We start from the raw sequence: 23,144 nt of genomic DNA on the forward strand, positions 1-23,144 counted from the left end.
ATGGCGTTTTGATAGGCAATGCTTATACTGCAAAAGTGATGGTCTTATTTCCGAAACTCTTATCTTACTTCAGATAATAGTATCTTACTTCAGATAATAGTATCTTACTTCGGAAAATCATATCCTATTTCACATAATATTTGCTCATATAAGATTATCTTATCTTATTTCAGATACATGATATCTTAATTGGCCAGTTGATCAGCTGTTTCTTATCATATCTTGGTTTATAATACATATATGTTCAATAGCTAAAGGTCACATGAGATTAAGTATAATCATTCTTAATCCTACAGATTCGGAAAGTTGAGCAACCGACCATAAGAAAAACAATACTGAGATTTGTTTTTCTTCTATTGGTCATCAGTGTGTGTATACCACGTGATAAATTACGTCATATATGCTACGTCGGAAAGCAACATTTTGCTTAAAATAAAGACTAAATCAAAGATAACTTTTCTTTTACTACACCATTTTAAATAAAACAAAGGGCATTCTTTGCCGTTTAAAGAGCCCCACCTTCGTTTTATTACCGAAGTTTGATAAGGTGATTAGTTTCATCAAACACTTCGACAAACCTGTTTCAAAATTAATGTTTTGACAGTGCTCCGTCAGACGGTCGTATTGTGAAAAGGTTTGTCGAAGTGTTTTAAGAAACTGAACTCTAAATCAAACTCTGGTAAAAGACCGAAGGTGGGGCTCCGTAAGAGGCTTAGACTGCGCTATGTTTCATTTAAAATGGTGAATAAATAGCGAATTTATCTTTGTTTAAAGTCTTCATTCGAAGCAAAATGTTGCCTTCCGACGTAGCATTTATGACACTATTTATCACGTGGTATACAGACGCTGTTGATGCACACGTCCATCATCTTATTTGTGGCACACTTTGTGAGGACCCACCTAATGGTGACGTTTGTCAAACGAAAACCAAAATAAATCTGGACAATTTAAAACAAGTCATAGGGCCTCAAACTGTTTCTTTCTTCTGAAGTTCCATGGTTGTGTCACATTTTGGTGCGGCTCAAACTTCAATAAAATCAAACTATTGATTTCATTTATCAACTAGAGCTGTCACAGGAGTGACGAATACCCCCAAATGCCGCCTGGACACAGGAATGGCAAACCATTCCTTTGAAAAGAAGCCATAACTCCAAGGTTACTGCACACTGCATCTTCTTTTATCATGCATGTATTGTTTTATTTGAATCTGTTGAGTAATTTAGAAGTTACACTGCTGACAAGAAAAACTAGCCTTTCATGAGTTATCGTCCGGAAACCGTTTTTCTATTTTTAGTAACAGTGGCCTTGACCGTGGCCCCACCAGCCCCAATATCGAACTTGACCTGTATCTTCTGATGTTACACCTGTGTACCAAAAATTGTTCAAATCTGTCTAGCCTTTCATGAGTTATCGTCCGGAAACCATTTTTCTATTTTAAGTAACAGTGACCTTGACCTTGGCCCCACCAGCCCCAATATCGAACTTGACCTGTATCTTCTGATGTTACACCTGTGTACCAAAAATTGTTCAAATCTGTCTAGCCTTTCATGAGTTATCGTCCGGAAACCGTTTTTCTATTTTTAGTAACAGTGACCTTGACTTTGGCCCCACCAGCCCCAATATCGAACTTGACCTGTATCTTCTGATGTTACACCTGTGTACCAAAAATTGTTCAAATGTGTCAAGCCTTTCATGAGTTATCGTCCGGAAACCGTTTTTCTTTTTTTAGTAACAGTGACCTTGACCTTGGCCCCACCAGCCCCAATATCGAACTTGGCCTATATCTTCTGATGTTACACCTGTGTACCAAACTGTATCTTCTGATGTTACACCTGTGTACCAAAAATTGTTCAAATCTGTCTAGCCTTTCATGAGTTATCGTCCGGAAACCGTTTTTTCTATTTTTAGTAACAGTGACCTTGACCATGTCCCCACCAGCCCCAATATCGAACTTGACCTGTATATTCTGAGGTTACACCTGTGTACCAAAAATTGTTCAAATCTGTCAAGCCTTTCATGATTTATCGTCTGGAAACTGTTTTTCTATTTTTAGTAACAGTGACCTTGACTTTGGCCCCACCAGCCCCAATATCGAACTTGACCTGTATCTTCTGATGTTACACCTGTGTACCAAAAATTGTTCAAATCTGTCAAGCCTTTCATGAGTTATCGTCCGGAAACCGTTTTTCTTTTTTAGTAACAGTGACCATGACCTTGGCCCCAACAGCCCCAATATCGAACTTGGCCTATATCTTCTAATGTTACACCTGTGCACCAAACTGTATCTTCTGATGTTACACCTGTGTACCAAAAATTGTTCAAATCTGTCTAGCCTTTCATGAGTTATCGTCCGGAAACCGTTTTTCTATTTTTAGTAACAGTGACCTTGACCTTGTCCCAACCAGCCCCAATAGCGAACTTGACCTGTATCTTCTAATGTTACACCTGTGTACCAAAAATTGTTCAAATCTGTCAAGCCTTTCATGAGTTATCGTCCGGAAACCTTTTTTCTATTTTTAGTAACAGTGACCTTGACCCCACCAGCCCCAATATCGAACTTGACCTGTATCTTCTGATGTTACACCTGTGTACCAAAAATTGTTCAAATCTGTCTAGCCTTTCATGAGTTATCGTCTGGAAACCGTTTTTCTATTTTAAGTAACAGTGACCTTGACCTTGGCCCCACCAGCCCCAATATCGAACTTGACCTGTATCTTCTGATGCTACATCTGTGTACCAAAATTTTTTCAAATCTGTCTAGCCTTTCATGAGTTATCGTCCGGAAACCATGAAAACCGACAGACCGACCGACAAGCTCACTCCTATATACCCCCTCAAACTTCGTTTGTGTGGGTATAATAAAAAACTAAATGGAAAATATCGGGACAAAGCAACTCGTAGGGCCACCAATTGGTTGTTCTTCTATCGATGCAGAAGTTCCATGTTCATAATTGTGTCACATTTCGTCAGGCGCCAATACATTTTCTTTATTGCAATCTTATTTTAAAATCAAACTAATAGTAACGTGTATATATAAAATAAAATGAATCTGGACAACACAACTCATAATGGCCTCAACATCGAGTCAGATCGAAAACAACAGCTAATTCACAAGGACGTCCCAGTCCAGATATTTATACATGGACGGATATTTTTACGTATTTTTTGCATGGCGAATCCTTCGCGTTGTTAGGAATTTGAAGAATCCTGTATAGAAAGTATATTATTTTAGACTTGAGGACACACTATTCCTTGAAGCAAATTTGCAGTTTGTCTTTAAGCCATAGAGAAAGAGAAAACCACGACTATATTGGTTTAGGTGTATGGATTTGTTTATGTACAGGGTTGACATCAAATTCATGAAACATTATGAACACACATGGTAATATTTTTGTAACATTAGTCATAAAATGTAAAATAAATTAAACATACACTGGAAAACAAAAATTTTATCAGGTAACTAATAAATACATGGTTTGACAAATCTAAAATTTATTTTTTCTTAAGGTTAGATAAAAATTCATAGGTAATATTTAGAAAAATGTGGTATTATATATCAAAGAACACACAACTAACAGCATACACATTACACGAGTTATAACGTTAAACAAGACATCATTTATTATTAAATATCAATGGTTACAATTGTTCAACAATTCTTGCAAAAGAATACATGAATATTACAACTACAAAAACTAGTTACAGAGACAAAACATGATTACACTAACCGAGCACTTAACTTACATTTTAGCACATAAATTGATACCATGCAAAAAAATATTTTTTGCATTTTACACAAATTTGAGGTAATATTTGTCATACATCAATACATTAACAATAAATAATATATTCATGAAACATTTTACATAAATGAGTTGTGTGCCAAAGATTTGGTTTGACTCTTTTATGATGCCACACCAAGGTGATTCTTTAAGCTGCACTCTCACAGATGAAACGTTTTGACAACTTTTTTTTTATCTTGGAACAAGCCAATTTATGCAAAAATGCATGTAAACCAGTCATATAAGACTGCTGACAAAAAATAAGATCGCAATTTTTATGTCCAAGTTCAAAAATTGGCAAGATAATCCTTCAGTAATTTATCAACTAACAAACGTCATTAGTTTTGTTATCAAGTTTTTACACTGCCTTGCCTTTCTCACAACATTCATTTTATACATGTTTAAATGAGGTTGTTATTAAGATATGTTAACATGATTAATTTTCTTTTTGAAATATTTATGATTTTTCGACCTCCTGTATTTAAGATTTTTCAACCTCCTGGCAAAAATGTTGTTGCTAAATAAAAAATCAATTTGGTGTGGCCTTATTATGGAGGAATAAAATGCATTTATCTATGCATACAAAAATGATTGCATATGTAACTGCACCCACAACCCAAGTTATTGAAATTTTACTGGCGTTCTTCAGCGTGCCAGTGTATACCTTCAATAACAAGGGAAGTGAGAGACACAACTGTTATGTACCAGGTTGTCAAGGACAACGTTCAATAAATAGCATGCGATATAAGTGCAATTTATCAACACGATTGTTATTGAATGATTAAGCTCGGCCCATTTGATATTGTTCCAAAATGGGATTTAATGAATAGATTAAAGCGAAGGAAACACTCTTAAAAGTGTATCATACATGAACCTGTAGTTCAAGTACTGTTTATTTCTTTCATTATTTTGATTATAATTTATCAACACTACTCCATATTTTCTTGCAATAGATATGCTACAAGCACATGGCAGCTTACTCCATACATTTATAAATTCAATGCTTAATAACATCCGCATGGCACAAACATAGTAATTCACAGCAAAGTCAAGAACTCTATATGACACAGATAAAAACTAGAAATGTGTCCATAGGACACGGATGCCCCCACTTCGATTTTTTGTCACAGAAAATAAGCCATAATGATTATTCAGGATAATCTGAGGGCCCTAACTCCTAAATGATTAAGGCGATTTCCATGGCTATCGAACTTGATCAAGATATTATGGTCACAAACATGTGTTAAAAGTTTGGTGAGGATTGGACAAACAGTTTTCAAGAATTAGATCGGAAACAATCTTCGGGACGTATTTTTCAAGTCTTTTTTTGCAAATAAAGGGCCGTAACTCCTAAATGACAAAAGCGATTTCCATGGCTATCGAACTTGATCAAGATATTATGGTCACAATCATGTATGTAAAGTTTGGTGAGGATTGGACACATACTTTTCAAGAATTAGATTGGAAACATATATTTTTGAAGTATTTTTGGCAAAAAAGGGCCGTAACTCCTAAATGACTAAATCGATTTCCATGACTATCGAACTTGATCAAGATATTATGGTCACAAACATGTGTTTAAAGTTTGGTGAGGATTGGACAAACGGTTTTCAAGAATTAGATCGGAAACAATCTTCGGGAATTTTTGGCAAAAAAGGGCCGTTACTCCTAAATGACTAAAGCGATTTCCATGACTATCGAACTTGATCAAGACATTATGGTCACAAACATGTGTTTAAAGTTTGGTGAGGATTGGACAAACGGTTTTCAAGAATTAGATCGGAAACAATCTTCGGGACGTACGTACGTACGTACGTACGTACGTACGTACGTACGTACGGACAAGGGCAACCCTATATGCCGCCACTTTGTGGGGGCATAAAAAACAGTCCAGGGAATCAGCCAGATTACAAAGGATTCAGGCTCCAAGCAGGGCTGAGAGCTTAGACCCCTGGGGAAACTGAACAAAAAGCAACTTATATCAATTTTCAAGGTATTTCTGACCTATTTATAGTGCAAAATCCAGCCTTACAATGATATGAAATTGAAAGCTCTGAATTCCGATTTCAGGATCAATCCTGAATTTCATCATCCCTGAATTTCTGTGAGTAGAGTTCACACAGTTTGATTACATTTAGGAATTACAGATCATTAAAACTGGACTCATTGCATCGCATTAACAAGGTAGGGGACATACAAATGTTGACAACAAACCTACAAATACAGGAGGATAGGATGAATGACATTTACATGTGCATTTATCAATGGAATAATAATTACAAAGCATCTTTAGGGGTCAAACAGAAGATATCATATCTGCTTCCTTATTCACTTCAGAACAGTCTGTCACTTAGTCACTTAAGAACAGTTTGTCACTTAAGTAATAAGAACAGTTACTCACTTAAGAACAGTTAGTCACTTAAGAACAGTTTGTCACTTAAGTGATAAGAACAGTTACTCACTTAAGACCAGTTTGTCACTTAAGAACAGTTTGTCACTGTCACTTAAGAACAGTTTGTCACTTAAGAACAGTTTGTCACTTAAGAACAGTTAGTCACTTAAGAGCAGTTTGTCACTTGAGACCAGTTTGTCACTTAAGAACAGTTTGTCACTGTCACTTAAGAACAGTTTGTCACTTAAGCAATACGAACAGCTTTGCTTTCCCTTCTTGATCCTTGTAAATTCAAGTCTTACATTGGATGGAAAGAGATAAAGAGAATAAACAAACGCACCACGGTACATCATACTTCACCAATGAATACTGAATTGACCCTCATAAATCTTCATACAATGGAAGTCTTTATATATAATGCTTCCTGAAATGCTTATCTTCATATATAAAGGGGAAATGCCAATACAGTGCTAATTTACTACATAATAAATATTTCAATGTGATCTTCAGAAAGATAATTTCCTTTAAAAGTTTAACTTCACCTTGCCGTTCCCTTTGTTTGACAGAGTCATTTTTTTCAAAAATGAGACTACAGTAAAAATAATAAATACATACTTAGTTTTGACACTAAAGACAGTAAAGATAAAACTTAAGGTATTCATAACAATCCTTAAGTATTGAAAGTACTTACACCTACACAATAAGAATAGAACATTGACCTTTGCAAGTGCCCAATTAAGGCTTAGTCAATGCACATCTAAAGTGCCTTTTCTGACCTAGCATCCTGCCCTTTTTCAAATCCTGGCTGGAGCTCTGTCATTTTATATCAACATGTACATCACTACCATAGTATTTTAAATTTCTGTAACAACCATAACTGATTTGGAAGATAATTCTACACAAATTCACTATTAATATGGAAAAACTCTCTAGGAATGTTAACAGACTATGAACTCTTTTAAACGGCAACAAAATTTAGGCCGACTATGAGTAGATTAAGATAACCTACGAAACATAACAACATAGACTTTATATACACAATACTTGTATTAAAGAAATCAAGTACTAATGGCAAACTGACCTGGCTAAACATTGCTAAAAAAGAAAACACCACTCAGTAAAACGTCGTGAAACTTGGGTAAAAAACATCAATACACCTCACACTAGAAAAATACACACATCCTTGTAGAAATCTCTCTTCTTGGTTTGTTCAAGGTTTGGTTGAAAATATTGTATACATTTTCCAATTATGAAAACTTTTCAATAGAAGAAGTTTTTGGTAGGCAAAATACACGTTTACCTTACTGCAAACCTCTACAGATTTCACGATGGGTGGAAGCAGTCTCATAGTTTTTAAATAAATCTGAATATGGCCAGTCTTTGAAATTAATATCTTTTTAACATATCCAATATGTTTGACAAAGCTAAGGCTAGATTTTGGCTCGAGTGCTTGCACACTGTACTTCTTTAATCAAGTCCTAGAAAACAGCAAAATGCAATATAATCATGGTCATATCGGAGGTGTACTGCTATCACGCGTGGAATCTGGCGCAGGGCTGCGGCGTTTCTTGATCCTGCTCGGCCCGTCCATGCCGGGGTCAGACATCTGGTCAGGGGACACACTGCGTGTAAGACAGTGGAGATAACATGGCAGGAAGTGGGCCACTAGCGTCTCGAAGAATGAATTCATCTGGATGCCGATTCCGTACACATCAGATATTGGCTGGAAGTGAAATCAACATTTTTACATTATATTTTGATAAATTTGCAATATTCTTGTAACAAATTATACAGTAACTTATGAAAAATATTCTGAATTGTGATAGAGCTCTACATTTCTTCTATTCGGAATATTTTGAATAATGATGAAAATTCATAAATCATTTGTCCTTTCAAAACAAATTATTTCATACAAATTATGTAAGGATTTACAGTGTCCTCTACATTAAGAAATATCGAAGACTCTATTCTGACATAACACATATGTACATTTCTTTTAATTTATCACATATTAAAATTGCTTCACAGGAATGCCTAAGTTTGTCTCCATTTTTTTAAGTTGAACAAGGGCCAGGGCTTGGGTTGACCCTAACACTTAATAATCATTAAAGCTAGAGTTATGTGGCTTACTATACATGTGAACATTCTATCTGGTAAGATATGCACGGAATTTCATTTGAATATCTTGAATGGTTGAAGAATTATGGCCGAGGTTAATAATTTGACACATTGCCAACACTGACCCCAATGCAATTGAAACTAGAAGCATTCTTTAGATATTGAGCGGAAACGAAGTGTGACGTACATACTGACTGGCTAACTGACTGACGGACGGACAGGGCTAAAACAATATATCTCTCCCATTCATAACATCCAGACAAACTAAAGGGCATTCAATCTTTTATGATACTTGTACTTACATCATTAAACTTCATACAGTTCCTAAAGACCAGCTTCACATCTCTGATGTATTCCTCAATAGAGTTGTAGTGAGCGAAATGCCCGCGTCGCAGCTTACACTTGATCGTACCAAAGTCCATCGGGTGAGTTATGATCTTGTAATAATTTGGGATCTGAAATTGGAAAAATAAACATGTTTTATAGGGGGTTTCTAGGGCACTTCAAGCAGGACAACATTTAACTCCGACGAAAAAACATTTCACTTATTGCAGTGTGATCAGCCCTAAAGTTTATGTCATATCGGAAAACGGTCCACCTTGATCAAAATGCTATTGTTTGCAAATAAACTCAGCATTTGACGGTTTTGTAACATTGAATGATCTTTGCTTTGCCACCTAGTGAATTCGGAAGAAAATGCATGCAGCATATCTATAGTCTGTCAATCCATTTCACACATTGAAGAAAGCTGACTGCCACCCTCAGCTGTTAAGCATATTCGGTTATGTATCAATGTGGAATTAACTACTGAAGAGACGGGCTCATACTCTCGCAATGGACCCATACATGTACTGGTTTTCAATCAACTTGCCATCAATAAGGCTCTTGTTAAGTGCTCAAAACTTACTCTCCAAAGTCATTTTGGGGCGGTACGAATTCCCTTCATTGCAAAAAGGCATTATAATTGTTAATTTAATAGCTGATTTACGCTTGCACTTAGATAAAACAGAAGTATAAGGATTCTTTATTAAATAGAAACAAACAATTTACATGATCAACTCAGCCAAACACTTGCCTATAACTTCATAATTGCCTTCTGTTTCAATGTAACTTGATATAAAAGGAGAATATAAGAATCTTTTATGTTTCGGGGACTTCACTTTTTTGCTTAGAAATGAACAAGAATGCTTTAAAAAATAAAACAAAATAAAAGAATGCAAAAAAGTTTGTTTCTCTAAGAATAATAAGATTTTTCGATAAAAAAGTGGCTTCAGATCCAATTAGGTATTTTATTTTCAAATCAGGAAAAAAAGTTTAAGTTTACTGCATTTCAACCCTAAACTAGTCAGAAAAAACAACAACTGCCCATTTACTTACAGATTTGGACACTGGTTCATGGAAGACCGTGCTGACCTCCTTGCAGAATAACTCCAGTAGAATTCGCTCACAAACCTGGGAAAATAAGTTAAGAAAAATTGAAACAAATTGTTTAAGATGTAAAATGAGGTATGTAAAGATTGTACACAATAGGTCAATAATTGGCAATTGTTTAGAACTTTGTTAAGTTCACAACATTCTTAATATCATCATTGTTAACTTTTAAAACATTACTGCTCTGAAATTTTCATGAATATTGATACAATGATATTGTCCCATCATACGAATTATGTTTGTTTTGGATGTGGTCATATATAACATTGTGTCTCTTGTTGTCCTTGCCTTTCTTCCATCCTTGTACCAGTCATCGAAATTAGTCCTTCTGATGAACAGGCCCAAATTCATATACTACTGATTGGCATTACCTTTTTGAACAAGCCCTGCTGTATAATACCCAAAATTTGAGCAAGCCCTGCTGTATAATACCCAGAATTTGAGCAAGCCCTGAAACCATTTTACCAGTGCAGGGCTTGCGGGCTTTTGCTAATTTCGACCCCTGTTGTACATGTACCATTACACAAGCTCACACTAATATTAGGGCTGCTTGGGCTGGTCCAGTAGCTTCAAATATATTACTAGCTTTATCTTAACAAATCATGAACCATATCTTACCCTTATTTCTCTATCTACAAGACCATTAGGTGCCTTCCTCTTGCCTGTGCTTGTCAACTCAAACTCCCGGGGGATCGGCTCTCTGATGATCAGTTCCTCATCAGGAGTACACATTGTACACGTCCAGGTCTCGCTAGAAATAGGGAGTATTAATCAAGTCATACATCATTTACAAATTTTGTACTGTACAGTCATCAAAATTAAAACTTTTGGATGAACAACCATAAATTCTTATGCAATTGTGTTGCATCAAATTTTTAAACAAGCCCTGCTATAAAAAAAAAAATGTGAATTTGAGCAAGCCCGGAAGACATTTTACCGGAGCAGGGTTTGCGGGTTTATAAATGATAAGTTCAACCACTGCCTGTATCAAACCTCAACCCCTTGGGCCCCATTTATCTAACAATACAAATGAAAGAAATAATGAATGCTCCTATACAATGTTAAGCTTTTATTTACAGGTAAATAAAACAGCTCCATTTAATTTGGACAATCACTCCAAAGATTTTTGTCGAAAAATTAAAAGCCAGGAATACAATTTCATTCCCTTACCGGGTATGTTTATTCACAAATAATTTAATATTAGAAACTCACTCAACAATAACATTGAATTGCTTTATCATAAGACACAAACAAGAGTGCTTAAAAGCGGAGACAAACGCTCGTCTGTTTAATTACTTTCAGTTAGATAAGGGGCATAAACCAGGCCATTATTAAAGACAGTTGAAGGCCTTTATACCCTTATGAATATTGTCTCTGGCATCATGCGTACCAAGCTTGAACAGTTTTGATTTACAGCCAATGTAAAAGATATTGAAAAACGTCGCCGACAGAAGACACCAAAGCTATCACAAAATTCCGAAAATTGTTTCCTCAAATGACAGACAAGCTAAAAATGTTAACTAATAAATACTTTCTAAGAGAAAATATACCACATCTATATACGGGAAAGTAAATTACAACACATATTTTACTCAAACCATGCATACGATGTTATTGTCCATATACCTATTATTTACCACCATTGCGATACATTAGTTAACACAAGCAATTTGGTGTTACTAAATGAGATCTGATGGATTTTATCCTGTTAAACTGGTACAACTTGGGCTGTTCAAAGGAATGTCCGGTTGGGTTATATCTATTTCTTTAAGCTTGATTGAAATGAAAGCTGAGTTTTTAGATTCATGCCTGAGTCTGTATTACTGATTTCTGAAAAATCTAACAGCAACAGTCGAAAATGCTTGCAGGCGCTGTTAACTATTCCAACTACATTCACTTTTATGCCAGAATACTCAGAACAGGTTCTGGATACGGGTCTGTTATTTTGATTGTAATTCTATTGTGGGCAAGATGTTCTTCACTGTGAACAAGAGCTGTCGTAGGACTGGGCACTCGACTATACCACGCTTTGTCTTCTTCTTAACCTAAGTTCCCAAGTCAATCAGGGGCCATAATTTTATAGTGTGATGGTCAGGAACAACTGTACAAAGTATTAAGTGAATCGAATGAAGGGCTATGTGGAGTTATAAGTGAAAACGCTAATCTGCCCCAGACGCCAGAACCAATGCTGGGGAGAGTAGTAAAGCCCCCTCATTCTTCGAATAGTCAAGCTTATAAATCAGACCCAAGAATATCCAATATGGCATAGATATGATATGAACAGATTACCAAAAAGATATGAGCTAGCTAAGGAGAACACTACAGTTTCATACATGCCAGATTTCATGCAAGGAATAATTTCCCAGTATGGTGCTTAATTAATTCATTATGTTCAGTCACATTTCTTTTAGGTTCTTTCCCAAATACTCTAAGGAACAAATTCCGAGTGCAGTCAGAGTTAATTTCTCAGAAACTTAAATACACAGTAATGCCTACAAAATGAGTTTGTCTTCGATATTTTTTTTTAGATAGGTAAAATTTTAAGGTCAACCTGATTTTAAACTCGACGATGGAAAATCGTGTAAATTGTTTTATTTTACAAGCATACATGAAAAAATTTGCAACCATATTTCACAGACTGGCAACGTGCTTCATACAGGGTGACAGCTGGCATGTATGTATTTTGTGATGAATAGATACCATATTGCCTCAGCTAGTGGATGCAATAGAGCATATGTGTATGTTCTCTGTTTGATACCCCGCCTTGACGATGCATGAAAATGAAATGGTCATAATTACACACCCGTCCTGTTATCAAGTTCACAAAAAATGAACACCTCAATTCTACATTTCTTTTCTTTTGTGAGGCCTAAAAATCATTGGTTTGTTTCAGGTTACATCTGGAAAAAAATACCTCGTAAGTAAGGTTTTTTCAGTTTAATATTGTTTTGGTTGGTAAACAGTACGTTAGATAATACTAATTCTTCCCATTTCAGGTCAGATTAACATAAATATTTTATTTCCAGAATTATTTCAACATAAAAATCATGGTCGGTCTGGTAACCCAAAACAAACCTAGTTCAGATCTCAGCTGTTAGAAAAACCTTAACCATACAGTATGCATTAATCATGTAAAAATGACAAGAAATGTGAAGAAATGTAATGTTTCAGAGAAGTAAAGAAAACTGAAAAAGATATCATGGTTAGTTGGTATAAAAGAACCTACAGTACTCATTTTGTTGACACTTCCATTGTACCATGGGATAATTGACTACTGAAGTTTCGTTAAAGCTGCACTCTCACAGATTAAACGTCTTGACAACTTTTTTAACTTTTTGTCTTGGAATGAGCCAACTTATTTTTTAACTTTTTGTCTTGGAATGAGCCAACTTATGCGAAAATACATGAAGACCAGTTATACTAGTATAAGACTGCTGACAAAAACTAGATTGCAGTTTTTTTTATTTTTTGCTGTTTTTTTTTATTTTGAAGTGCAAAAATTGATGTTTAATGCATTTTTCTTAACAGTTAGTAATGGTTCAAGACGTAAACATTAATTTTCAAACGGAAATATGAAAATCTATGATATGAGTTTTTGTCAGCAATCTTATATCATTGGTTTGCAGATACTTACGCAAAAATTTGCCCTTTCCAAGACAAAAAATAAAGAAGTTGTAAAAAATGGTAAATCTGTGAGAGTGCAGCTTTAAGATTCATGACTAATTTAAGTAAATGAAATTGAAGTATGTAGCTTTGGCAAGGCTTCACCTGGGTGTGAAACATTCTTTGCAGACAATAGTCAAAACTACTACTGAGCTATCGAGGTTTACATAAATCAATTCTAATTTTTTGATACTAAATGCTTGTCGAGAAACTAGATTTTACCAGTCAGTTTGTCCCAAGGTATATGATGAAGTGCACAGCGTAATTGAATACCGAGGATATATTGATGATTGTTGTCAAGAAGAGAAGTAATTAACTGCAATAAACATACTTCATTTGTATAATGTTGCCTCCCTAGACACATAAGAAGAATACAGATCAAAAATCAACAATGAATACATATTTCCATAGCAAAATTTAATATAGATGTGGTATATTTTAAATATTTAATGTAGCAATTAAAGGCAGCCAAGCGCAAATCTTTCTTAAACAAGAGATGTTTGTCAAACATTATGCCCCCCCTGAGCGCCATGTCGTCAGGATTATATGGACAATTGAATGAAATATGCTTGGACCGAAATGACAGCTGATTTGTTACTGACATTGGATGCCGTTGAGGCAGTTTTAAGATTATGACCATTCAAAGTGTGAGGATAGAGTGTGTCATGACCATGACCTTTGACCTCAAAATCCATATGAGTCATCAGATGGTCACCAAAAACCTGAATGTCAAAATTTGAAACTTGAAACTTGTTTATTTGCTTAAACGTCTATTTCTACATATAAATACATATTCAATGGCGTTGTACAATAATGAATTATAAGAAAATAAAAGCAATACAGCAATACAGACACAAGAATAAAACAATCAGAAAACCTTTTTTCAGCTTACAGTCACACTGACCTTGACCTTTGACCCACTGACCTCAAAATCAATAGGGTTCATCTGCTGGTCATGACCAATAAGCCTACCTAGTATGAGGTCCCTGGGTCAAAGCGTTCTCAAGTTATTGATCGGAAACCGTTTTTCATGTTAAGGTCACACTGACCTTGACCTTTGACCCACTGACCTCAAAATCAATAGGGTTCATCTGCTGGTCATGACCAATACACCTACCAAGTATGAGGTTCCTGGGTCAAAGCGTTCTCAAGTTATTGATCGGAAACCGTTTTTCATGTAAAGGTCACACTGACCTTGACCTTTGACCCACTGACCTCAAAATCAATAGGGTTCATCTGCTGGTGATGACCAATACACATACCAAGTATGAGGTCCCTCGGTCAAAGCGTTCTCAAGTTATTGATCGGAAACCATTTGGTATTCCGACCGACCGACAGACAGACCGACCGACATGTGCAAAACAATATACCCCACTTTTTTCAAAAGGGGGCATAAATATGGACAATCAGAAAACCTTTTTTCAGCTTACAGTCACACTGACCTTGACCTTTGACCCACTGACCTCAAAATCAATAGGGTTCATCTGCTGGTCATGACCAATAAGCCTACCTAGTATGAGGTCCCTGGGTCAAAGCGTTCTCAAGTTATTGATCGGAAACCGTTTTTCATGTTAAGGTCACACTGACCTTGACCTTTGACCCACTGACCTCAAAATCAATAGGGTTCATCTGCTGGTCATGACCAATACACCTACCAAGTATGAGGTTCCTGGGTCAAAGCGTTCTCAAGTTATTGATCGGAAACCGTTTTTCATGTAAAGGTCACACTGACCTTGACCTTTGACCCACTGACCTCAAAATCAATAGGGTTCATCTGCTGGTGATGACCAATACACATACCAAGTATGAGGTCCCTCGGTCAAAGCGTTCTCAAGTTATTGATCGGAAACCATTTGGTATTCCGACCGACCGACAGACAGACAGACAGACAGACCGACCGACATGTGCAAAACAATATACCCCACTTTTTTCAAAAGGGGGCATAAAAAATCAAATCAGAACATTTGATTTATAACACAATTAGTGCTCAAGTTTAAAGAAAATTGCAAAATAAAGCAATTAAATGTAACACATTTTGAAAAGATCAACTTCATACAAAATTCCCAGTTCTATTTATAGAATGGAAATACTACTAGAACAGTATGCACTAGTACCAAATATATCTAAAAATAGTTCATTTCAATCTAAGCCAGAACTGACAACCAATACTTGTTGTACGAGTTGAATTTGGCCAATTTAAAATTTGATTTATGTGATAAGAAGATGCTAATGCTTTTCAAATGTCAGTCACCAATCGGTGGTCTTTTTCCTCCTTTATTGTGGCCAAACATGAGCCCAATTCACAGCTCCTAAAAAAGTTTCTAAACTCATGCATTTTGTCACTAGCAACATTTTAAAATCTTAAATGGTTCCTGATTTAAAGTCAACACTTGACTAGTTTAAAACTTGGCGCAACTTTGACAATGACAACAAGACCATGACAATATCTTTCAAATCTATTTGCAACAACAAAATAGCTTCCAAATTAACAGCAAATTTGATATGCATATTCAATTATCTAATACATAAAAATACAGTTAAGCCTATCATTTCTAGCCGTATACTTACCTCGGAGACAAGTTGCTGCTGATCACTGGACAGTGACAGTTCAAGTGGAACACCTTGGGGCATCGGTCACAGCACAGTAAATCGCCGCCATTGTGACACACCCCGCAGTAGTCCTCTGAGGGATCATTGGGGTCGTGACGGGGCATCAGGTTGTATGGGCTGATGATGTGACCATTGGGGTGCATCAGGCCGGTCATTGCCATGCTTCTATCAGAGTCCATGATCTGTGGTGGTGGATAACAAATTCATTAGTCCATTTTACAGAATTAAGCCAAACGCCATGCCTTTTTTTCTTCTTGGTTTACTTTGCTGGTATAATGGGTAAAAGGCAGGAGTACCTGGATAACCTTTAAATGGAGAATGGAGGAAGAGTAGGTGTTTATGGGTAGAAAAGGCTGCCTAGTAAGTTCAGTCTGTAGTGCGCAAAGCTAGTGTTTGACAGTTGTTGATTCAAGCCCAACACTTGGCACACTTTCCTTCCAGGGTTGTACTGGATGCAGCAATTCAAACATACACTAATTGTCAAACAATCAGTTAACCAATAATAGGATTAAATTTAATGGTTGCAATATCCAATGGCTTAACTGCAAAATCTTGCTAAAGTTGCAGTAATTGCTTTGGCGACTGGTCAATAACAGCCCTACAACCAGAGGGGCCAAAGCAACTGCATTACTCTTTTGACCAAAGGGCATACCGAAACTCAACAAATAATAAGAGGTTTCGGCATGTATGCTATGACAATACCTAAACACATTTTTTAAATGTTAACTTACAGTTCTAGCAAACAGAGTTTCTGGTACTACTTACATTAATATCGGGCAGCACAGCAGGTGATGCAGTGGATCTATTTCCCATGTGTCCGCCATCTATATGTCCAGGGCTGGGGGTATGGGCAGGAGATCGCAGTGTGGAACTTGGGGAAGAGGATGTAGATGATGGCACAGCCTGAAACACGGGAGACATCATTAAGGTATTTATATCGCTCCTGTTCCCTCTGTCTATAAGCCCCAGGCTGGGGGAAAGGGCGGGGAATTGTAGTGTAGAACTTGGGAAGGCAGATGTAGGTGAAAGAACCGCCTGAAACACAGGAGACATCATTAAGGTATTTATATCGCCCATGTTTCCTCCATGTATAAGCCCAGGGCTGGTGGTATGGGCCAGCGATTGCAGTGAGGAATTTGGGGAGGAGGAACGCCTGAAACATTGGCTATGCTCCATTCACATAATACGCTAAGGGTTAGGTGTATGGCCCCAAACTCTCACCATTATTTTAATAGAACTTGCACCATTCTGATTTGAAAAATGCATCAATTTGTGATGCCAAATGTGTCTACAAATAACCTAATTTTAGTAATAATAGAAGAAAACAGTAATAAGAGAAAAAAACACTTCCAAGTATTAAAACCCTCCTTATTCTTAGAACAATTGAGCTAAAAAACCTAAACAAAAATATGAACCAAGTGTGATTGTTGAAATAGGTCAACTTCAAAAACTTGCATTAGTTCATGTGATATTATTAACATGACATAATATTAAAAAGTTTAAATCCTTACTGGTGCCTGAGGCTGACCATGATTGGAAGGTTGTGGGCTCTGCTGCGTGGCCTTGCCGCTGAACTGACACGAGGGGTTGTCCCTGGGCTCCTGTTTTACTCGTGTGGGCTCCCCGGAACCGCCCCTCAAGTTTAAGGGGTCAATGAAACTGAAAAAAAGGTGTTAAATATGAAATAAAGACTGTTAATTTCCAGGCATAATCTTGTTTTTTTGTGTGTATACATGTAACCGAGTTTTAATAAAAATATTGTAAGGACATTTATCGCATACAGGCCTTTTTCTATAGTCCCCAGATGTCCGACAATCGAACCCATTCCCCTAGCAAAATATATGATTTTTTTGCCCAATCTGGAGAAAAAAAAATCCCAATCAAAAGTATTTTATATTTATTTATCATTTTTATGAAAGTATTTTTACCTGTTATGCTTCATTTAACAAGAGGCCCAAAAGGGCCTATGCTCTACTGGCATGGCTTTTGTGGTCATATCAATCCAGAGCATGTATGTATGGGTAAAAGGCAACAGACATATACTTTGTTTTGTGTTTGGGTTACCTGAAAACGTAGCACGTTCAACATCTGAGCCCAGAAAGTATTGTAAGCAGATTAGTTGCATGAACTATTTTAATATATGTGCCAAGTAAAAGTCATCTGACAAAAAAAAATGCTTTCAAAACTGTACTCATAGTAAAAATTTCTGTAGTTTTAAAAGTTAAAAAAAGTTGGTCAAAAGGTCAAAGTCAAGGGCATCCTAGCACAACATTGATCAATATGAACAAACATTCACAATCAATTGTGCTGAGATGGATGCACGAACACACAAAAAGATTTTCAAACCTTTCCAGATTTATGTTTACCAAACCTGTGAACCCTGGGTGTGGCCAGTAATGACACCAGGTGTATAACTTAAACATTTACAACCAATTTTGTTAAGATGAATGCGCAAACTACAGAACTTAAAGCTAAAAAATGGCCTTTGGGCTTTCAACAAGAACAAGGCAGAGTAATTCACAAAATCAACTGCAGAAGCAAAAAGCAAATTGTCTCTCAAAATCCTAGACTTGCAAATTGTCTCCCTTAACTCTAGACTTGAATTTACAAGCAATTGTTTACAGACGCACGAACGCACGACCACACGGATGCACATACTACGTACACATTACCATCGCAAAAGCTCTTCTGGCCTTTGGCCAGTAGAGCTAAAAATCACATATTAACTGTCATGATTTATTGCAATAGATATTTATACCCCAAAGATTGATATTTCAGCCATTTTTCAGGTCTTATGAAAGGGAAAAGAAACTAATATTTTAATTATTTCCTCATTAGCAGGAGACAAAAAAGCTTGTTGTTTTCACTGTGAAATTTCCCTATTTTTGATGTAATGCGATGATTTCTGCTCAAAATCGCATAATTCTGTACGCAAATTTTCCCAAAATGTCTAGGGTCTTTTCCCAAAATGGACAGAAAAGGCCAGGCATAGATTCTGCTACGTCCCCAAGCACTCTTAGGCAGTGTTAGATTTACAACTTAGAAATTTTACTGAAATGGGCCATTTTTTTGCTGCCAAGTTTCATGTTCAATGTGAATTTCTTCTTTACAAACAATTTGACAATGAACTAAAAAAAAGCCAGAATTTAATTACTTAAATTTAAAGAGATTTAGTTAAAAAACTATTAATTGCCAAATTGAAGTTATGTGAAAATCCGCAAATTATACTTACTCATACTTTCCTGTCGAGGGAAGCTGATTGGCTGGGATGACCTTGGAGTTTGTGTTCATAGGCATGCTGGCCGGGGCACCTGGGAAAACAAAGAAAAAGTTTTGTGAATATTTAAACATCAATATATCCTGAAACTATCCTTACAGCAGAGAAATTATTATAAAGCATGCAATGTTCTCAATAAGTCTCTGTTGAACCATCTCAAATAGTAAAGTAATCGACCAGCGACAACTTGTTCTACTTTAAACTCTTATTATTTTCAAAATTTGAACTGCCCAAATTGCCATTTGAACCATCTATTTTGTTTTGGACGGCAGCTGGTTCTTTTTGAGAACACTGACCATGGGCAGTATTAATTGTTAGATAGATTCTATGTGGCTAGATCAGTGTGTGTATACCACGTGATAAATTGTGCCATAAATGCTACGTCGGAAGGCAATATTTTGATTTTAAAAAGATTTTAAAACAAAAATATCTTCACTATTTCTTCACCATTTTAAATGAAACAAAGCGCAGTCTACACAGCTTACGGATCCCTGCCTTCGGTCTTTTACCAAAGTTTGATTGAGAGTTTAGTTTCTTTAAACACCTCGATAAACCTTTTCACAGTATGGCCGTCTGACGGAGCACTGTCAAAACATGATTTTGGAAACAGGTTTGTCGAAGTGTTTGATGAAACTAAAGACTTTATCAAATTTCAGTAATTAAACAAATGCAGAGCTCTTTATTAAGCAACATAGACTGCCCTTTGTTTCATTTAAAATGGTGTAGTAAAAGAAAAGTTATCTTTGATAACTTTTCTTCATTTTAAGCAATATGTTGCCTTCCGACGTAGCATATATGACGTCATTTATCACGTGGTATACACACACTGTAGATACATTGATTTTACACGACTGAGAGAACCCTGTCAAAGTTCTTAAAGAAATTGCATGTTTGAACAATGCTAAGCTTATAAAAGAGTTAACATGAAGTTAACTGTATAGATATTGATAGAAAACAAGTACGAATCCAGAAAAGGTCAAAAGACAAGAGGTATCGTTATTTAAATACCAACATAAATTGGAGCCTGGTTTAGGGTCTAGACTTACAAGTCTGACATGTATCATACTTTAATATTTTGTGAGTAAAAGGAAAAGTAGAACTAAAACTATTTCAAGTTCTCTGCCTGTCAGTGAAGCATTCAGTTGAAACGACCTGAACAATCAAATACTACATACTTGTCTGTTTAAGTTTTGAAAATTTCTTAAAGTGACAATACCATGGCATGTCATAGAGCATTTCAAAGCCATGGTAGTGCATCAAATTTCCAAGCAAAAGCGTGTACGGTATTTCTTTAAGTTTGAATAATAGCATTAAGAAGAGTCATATTGGGAAATTATCTGAGAGCACAAATTTGTGCTTAATCATTCCTGGCAGAGAAAACCAGAAAGGAGCTAATATGAATAGAAGCTAGATAAAGTGTTTCAATCTAAGGTAATGCATTCAAATCATATTAATTTTATGCCAAAATAACTGTTAGTAGCCATTATACAGTAAAAGAATCAAAGTGCATGCAACGTAATGATTATAATCATTTTTTTCAATCTAGATTATAATACATGAGGCTAAAAATTCTCATCATTAGCACATATCTCTGAACATTATTAAGTATGGAGCCTTCAAAACATGCACATCAAAATAAGCTTATAGTCTACTTCTTGGCAATAGAAAAATATCCGACTATCGGACCCATTCCCAAAGCAAAATATAAGATATTTTTCCCAATCTCCAGAAAAAAATCCCAATCAATTTTTTTTTTTTTTTTTTTTTTTTTTAGAAAGTTTTTTTTACCTGTACTGGTTCATTTACAACATCCTAATAAATTATGTGATGTTAAGTTTTTTTTTGATAATTGACCTCTGAAATAATTGATTTTCATCACATTCAGAGATCAATATGAAATATGATCTGTCATGGTTTATTGCAAAACATATTTACACCCCAAGGATTGATATTTTTTGGGTCTTTAAGGGGAAAAAACTAATATTAAATCATTTCCTAAATCGCAGGAGACTAGACAGCTTTTTTTTATAATTGTACAATTTCCCAATATCGGCATTTTCACGACGCAAAATTTCCCAAAATGTCTAGGGTCTTTTTCCCAAAATGGGCAGAAAAAGCCCGGAGTATTTTTTGTTGCAATACATGTTTTTTATGATTTAAATAATAAATTATGAGACAAGACAAAGCTATCATATTCATGTCAGCATCCACAATTGCTCAGCAATTTTCTTACAGCTGCTGTAATCTGGTCCTTTATCTTCACAAAATAGCAGATAGATCTTGAATACCTGCAGTCTTTAAACAAGACCAAACACATATAATCTATATTGCACTTATTTTGTTCTTTGTCTGTTAACATTTTTTTTACTTTCCATAAACATCACATTTATTACCAGACACCATTGACAGGTGGTTCAGACAGGGTTTACAAACTCTGAATAACATGAGAAATTGACAATGAAAGGCGTTTGATGGACTTGGCAGAATGTCCTTAAACCTGTCAATCTATTTAGGATTCCTGTCCAGGGTGCAGTTAGAAGGTGTGATCCATATCAGCTCAGAGTTGTGACATGTTGCAATTTTATAGAAACCAGAAACAGAGGGCTTCCATTAAAGGAAGTTTGGAAGTATATTACTCCCGAGAAATGGGTTAAAACTTCCAACATTGATTCCTTGGAAGTACAAAAACTTCCATAATTTTAAATAAAACTTTCAAAGTAGAAAGCTTGGAAGTTCAAAATATCAAAACTATAATGTGTGAACATTGATTTTATGGTCACAATTCTAATCAGTCGAAGTAAAATGAATTATTATAATATAAGGCTTTAAATTTGGCAAGTTAAAAATTACTTGATTTTTAACAAATAAGTTGAAAAATAGTGGAAAAATATTGTATTTGGGACAATTTGACTTCCACATTTCAGTGAAAAACTTGTTGGACGGGAAGTTCAAACTTCCAGTTTCAAATTCTAAATTGAAGCCCTCAGAAGCATTAATGAGTGAAGCTGACATGTCCTTATCATTCAAGTTCTGCCAAGTCACCCCAGCAACTTGCCCAGCAGGACAATGTCTGACATCCAGTCATCAGCCTACATTTATCAAGGAAACAGACACTCCAGGTGTGTATACAACTACTTGAAGTCATCACATCATCTCAATGATAATGAAGCCATCTGACCTCAATAAACAAGTTGTTGTCAAATAATCAGGCAGTATTTGTATAATAACTTAATACCAAGTTTGAGATAGAGACCTAGTGACCAGTGTGACTTTGTTGGGCTAATCTTACACAAGCAAAAGGCACAGACAACAAAATGTTGACAAACTAGATGACAGCAGAACTTATTAAACTGATCAACTCATTATTCTCCAGGCGCGTAGCTGCCAGTACGCAAAAAAAATCAGCCAAACTTGCAGCATGTGTATTTGACCACATGATCCTAAAACTCCATTTTTCAGTACTGAGCACCTCAATATTGAGCACCTCAGACCGCTCAGATTGCAAAATTGTTTTCAACATTTTCCGAGAGGGCATGCCCCTGACCCCCCTTCCCCTAACTCAATTATGAATCCACATGAATAGAAGGCTAGCTACGCCCCTGTTTTACAAGCTATAATTATACACATGTCACAGGCATCGACAAGCAGCAAGGTACACAAACCTACCTTGCCGCAGCACATTACGAGGGCCAGGCATGGGTTGCCCGCCCATTCTGGGGCCTTCATCATGCTCCCCCATGCCTGACCCCATCTGCTGGCCTTGGCGTGTGCTTGAAACCAAGAAACAAGCGCCCTCTCCTAAATTTTAGTACATACATTTAACTATTATCGTTAATACAGGTCTTCTTTAAAGGAAGTTTAGTGGGCTAAA

General features: G+C 36.0%; 1 protein-coding gene across 2 annotated transcripts in view; it reads right to left on the reverse strand.

Moving 5' to 3' along the window:
• Window positions 1-2,667: 2,667 nt before the first annotated feature.
• The window catches only part of LOC128231394 (transcription intermediary factor 1-alpha-like), a 29,695-nt gene continuing 9,218 nt past the window's right edge, over window positions 2,668-23,144 (reverse strand). Inside the window, exons 3-10 of one of the 2 annotated variants that reach the window (XM_052944169.1) lie at window positions 19,229-19,307; window positions 17,508-17,655; window positions 16,762-17,031; window positions 15,955-16,178; window positions 10,342-10,474; window positions 9,670-9,744; window positions 8,595-8,747; window positions 2,668-7,897 (exon numbers count right to left, since the gene is read on the reverse strand). In XM_052944169.1, the coding sequence (XP_052800129.1) occupies window positions 7,685-7,897; window positions 8,595-8,747; window positions 9,670-9,744; window positions 10,342-10,474; window positions 15,955-16,178; window positions 16,762-17,031; window positions 17,508-17,655; window positions 19,229-19,307 (1,295 nt within the window). In that variant the 3' untranslated portion in view covers window positions 2,668-7,684. The remainder of the gene's footprint in view (window positions 7,898-8,594; window positions 8,748-9,669; window positions 9,745-10,341; window positions 10,475-15,954; window positions 16,179-16,761; window positions 17,032-17,507; window positions 17,656-19,228; window positions 19,308-23,144) is intronic. The other variant, XM_052944170.1, reaches the window with a different exon arrangement.

The sequence above is a fragment of the Mya arenaria genome, chromosome 4 (genome assembly GCF_026914265.1).
Source record: "Mya arenaria isolate MELC-2E11 chromosome 4, ASM2691426v1".
Classification (NCBI taxonomy): Eukaryota; Metazoa; Mollusca; class Bivalvia; order Myida; family Myidae; genus Mya; species Mya arenaria.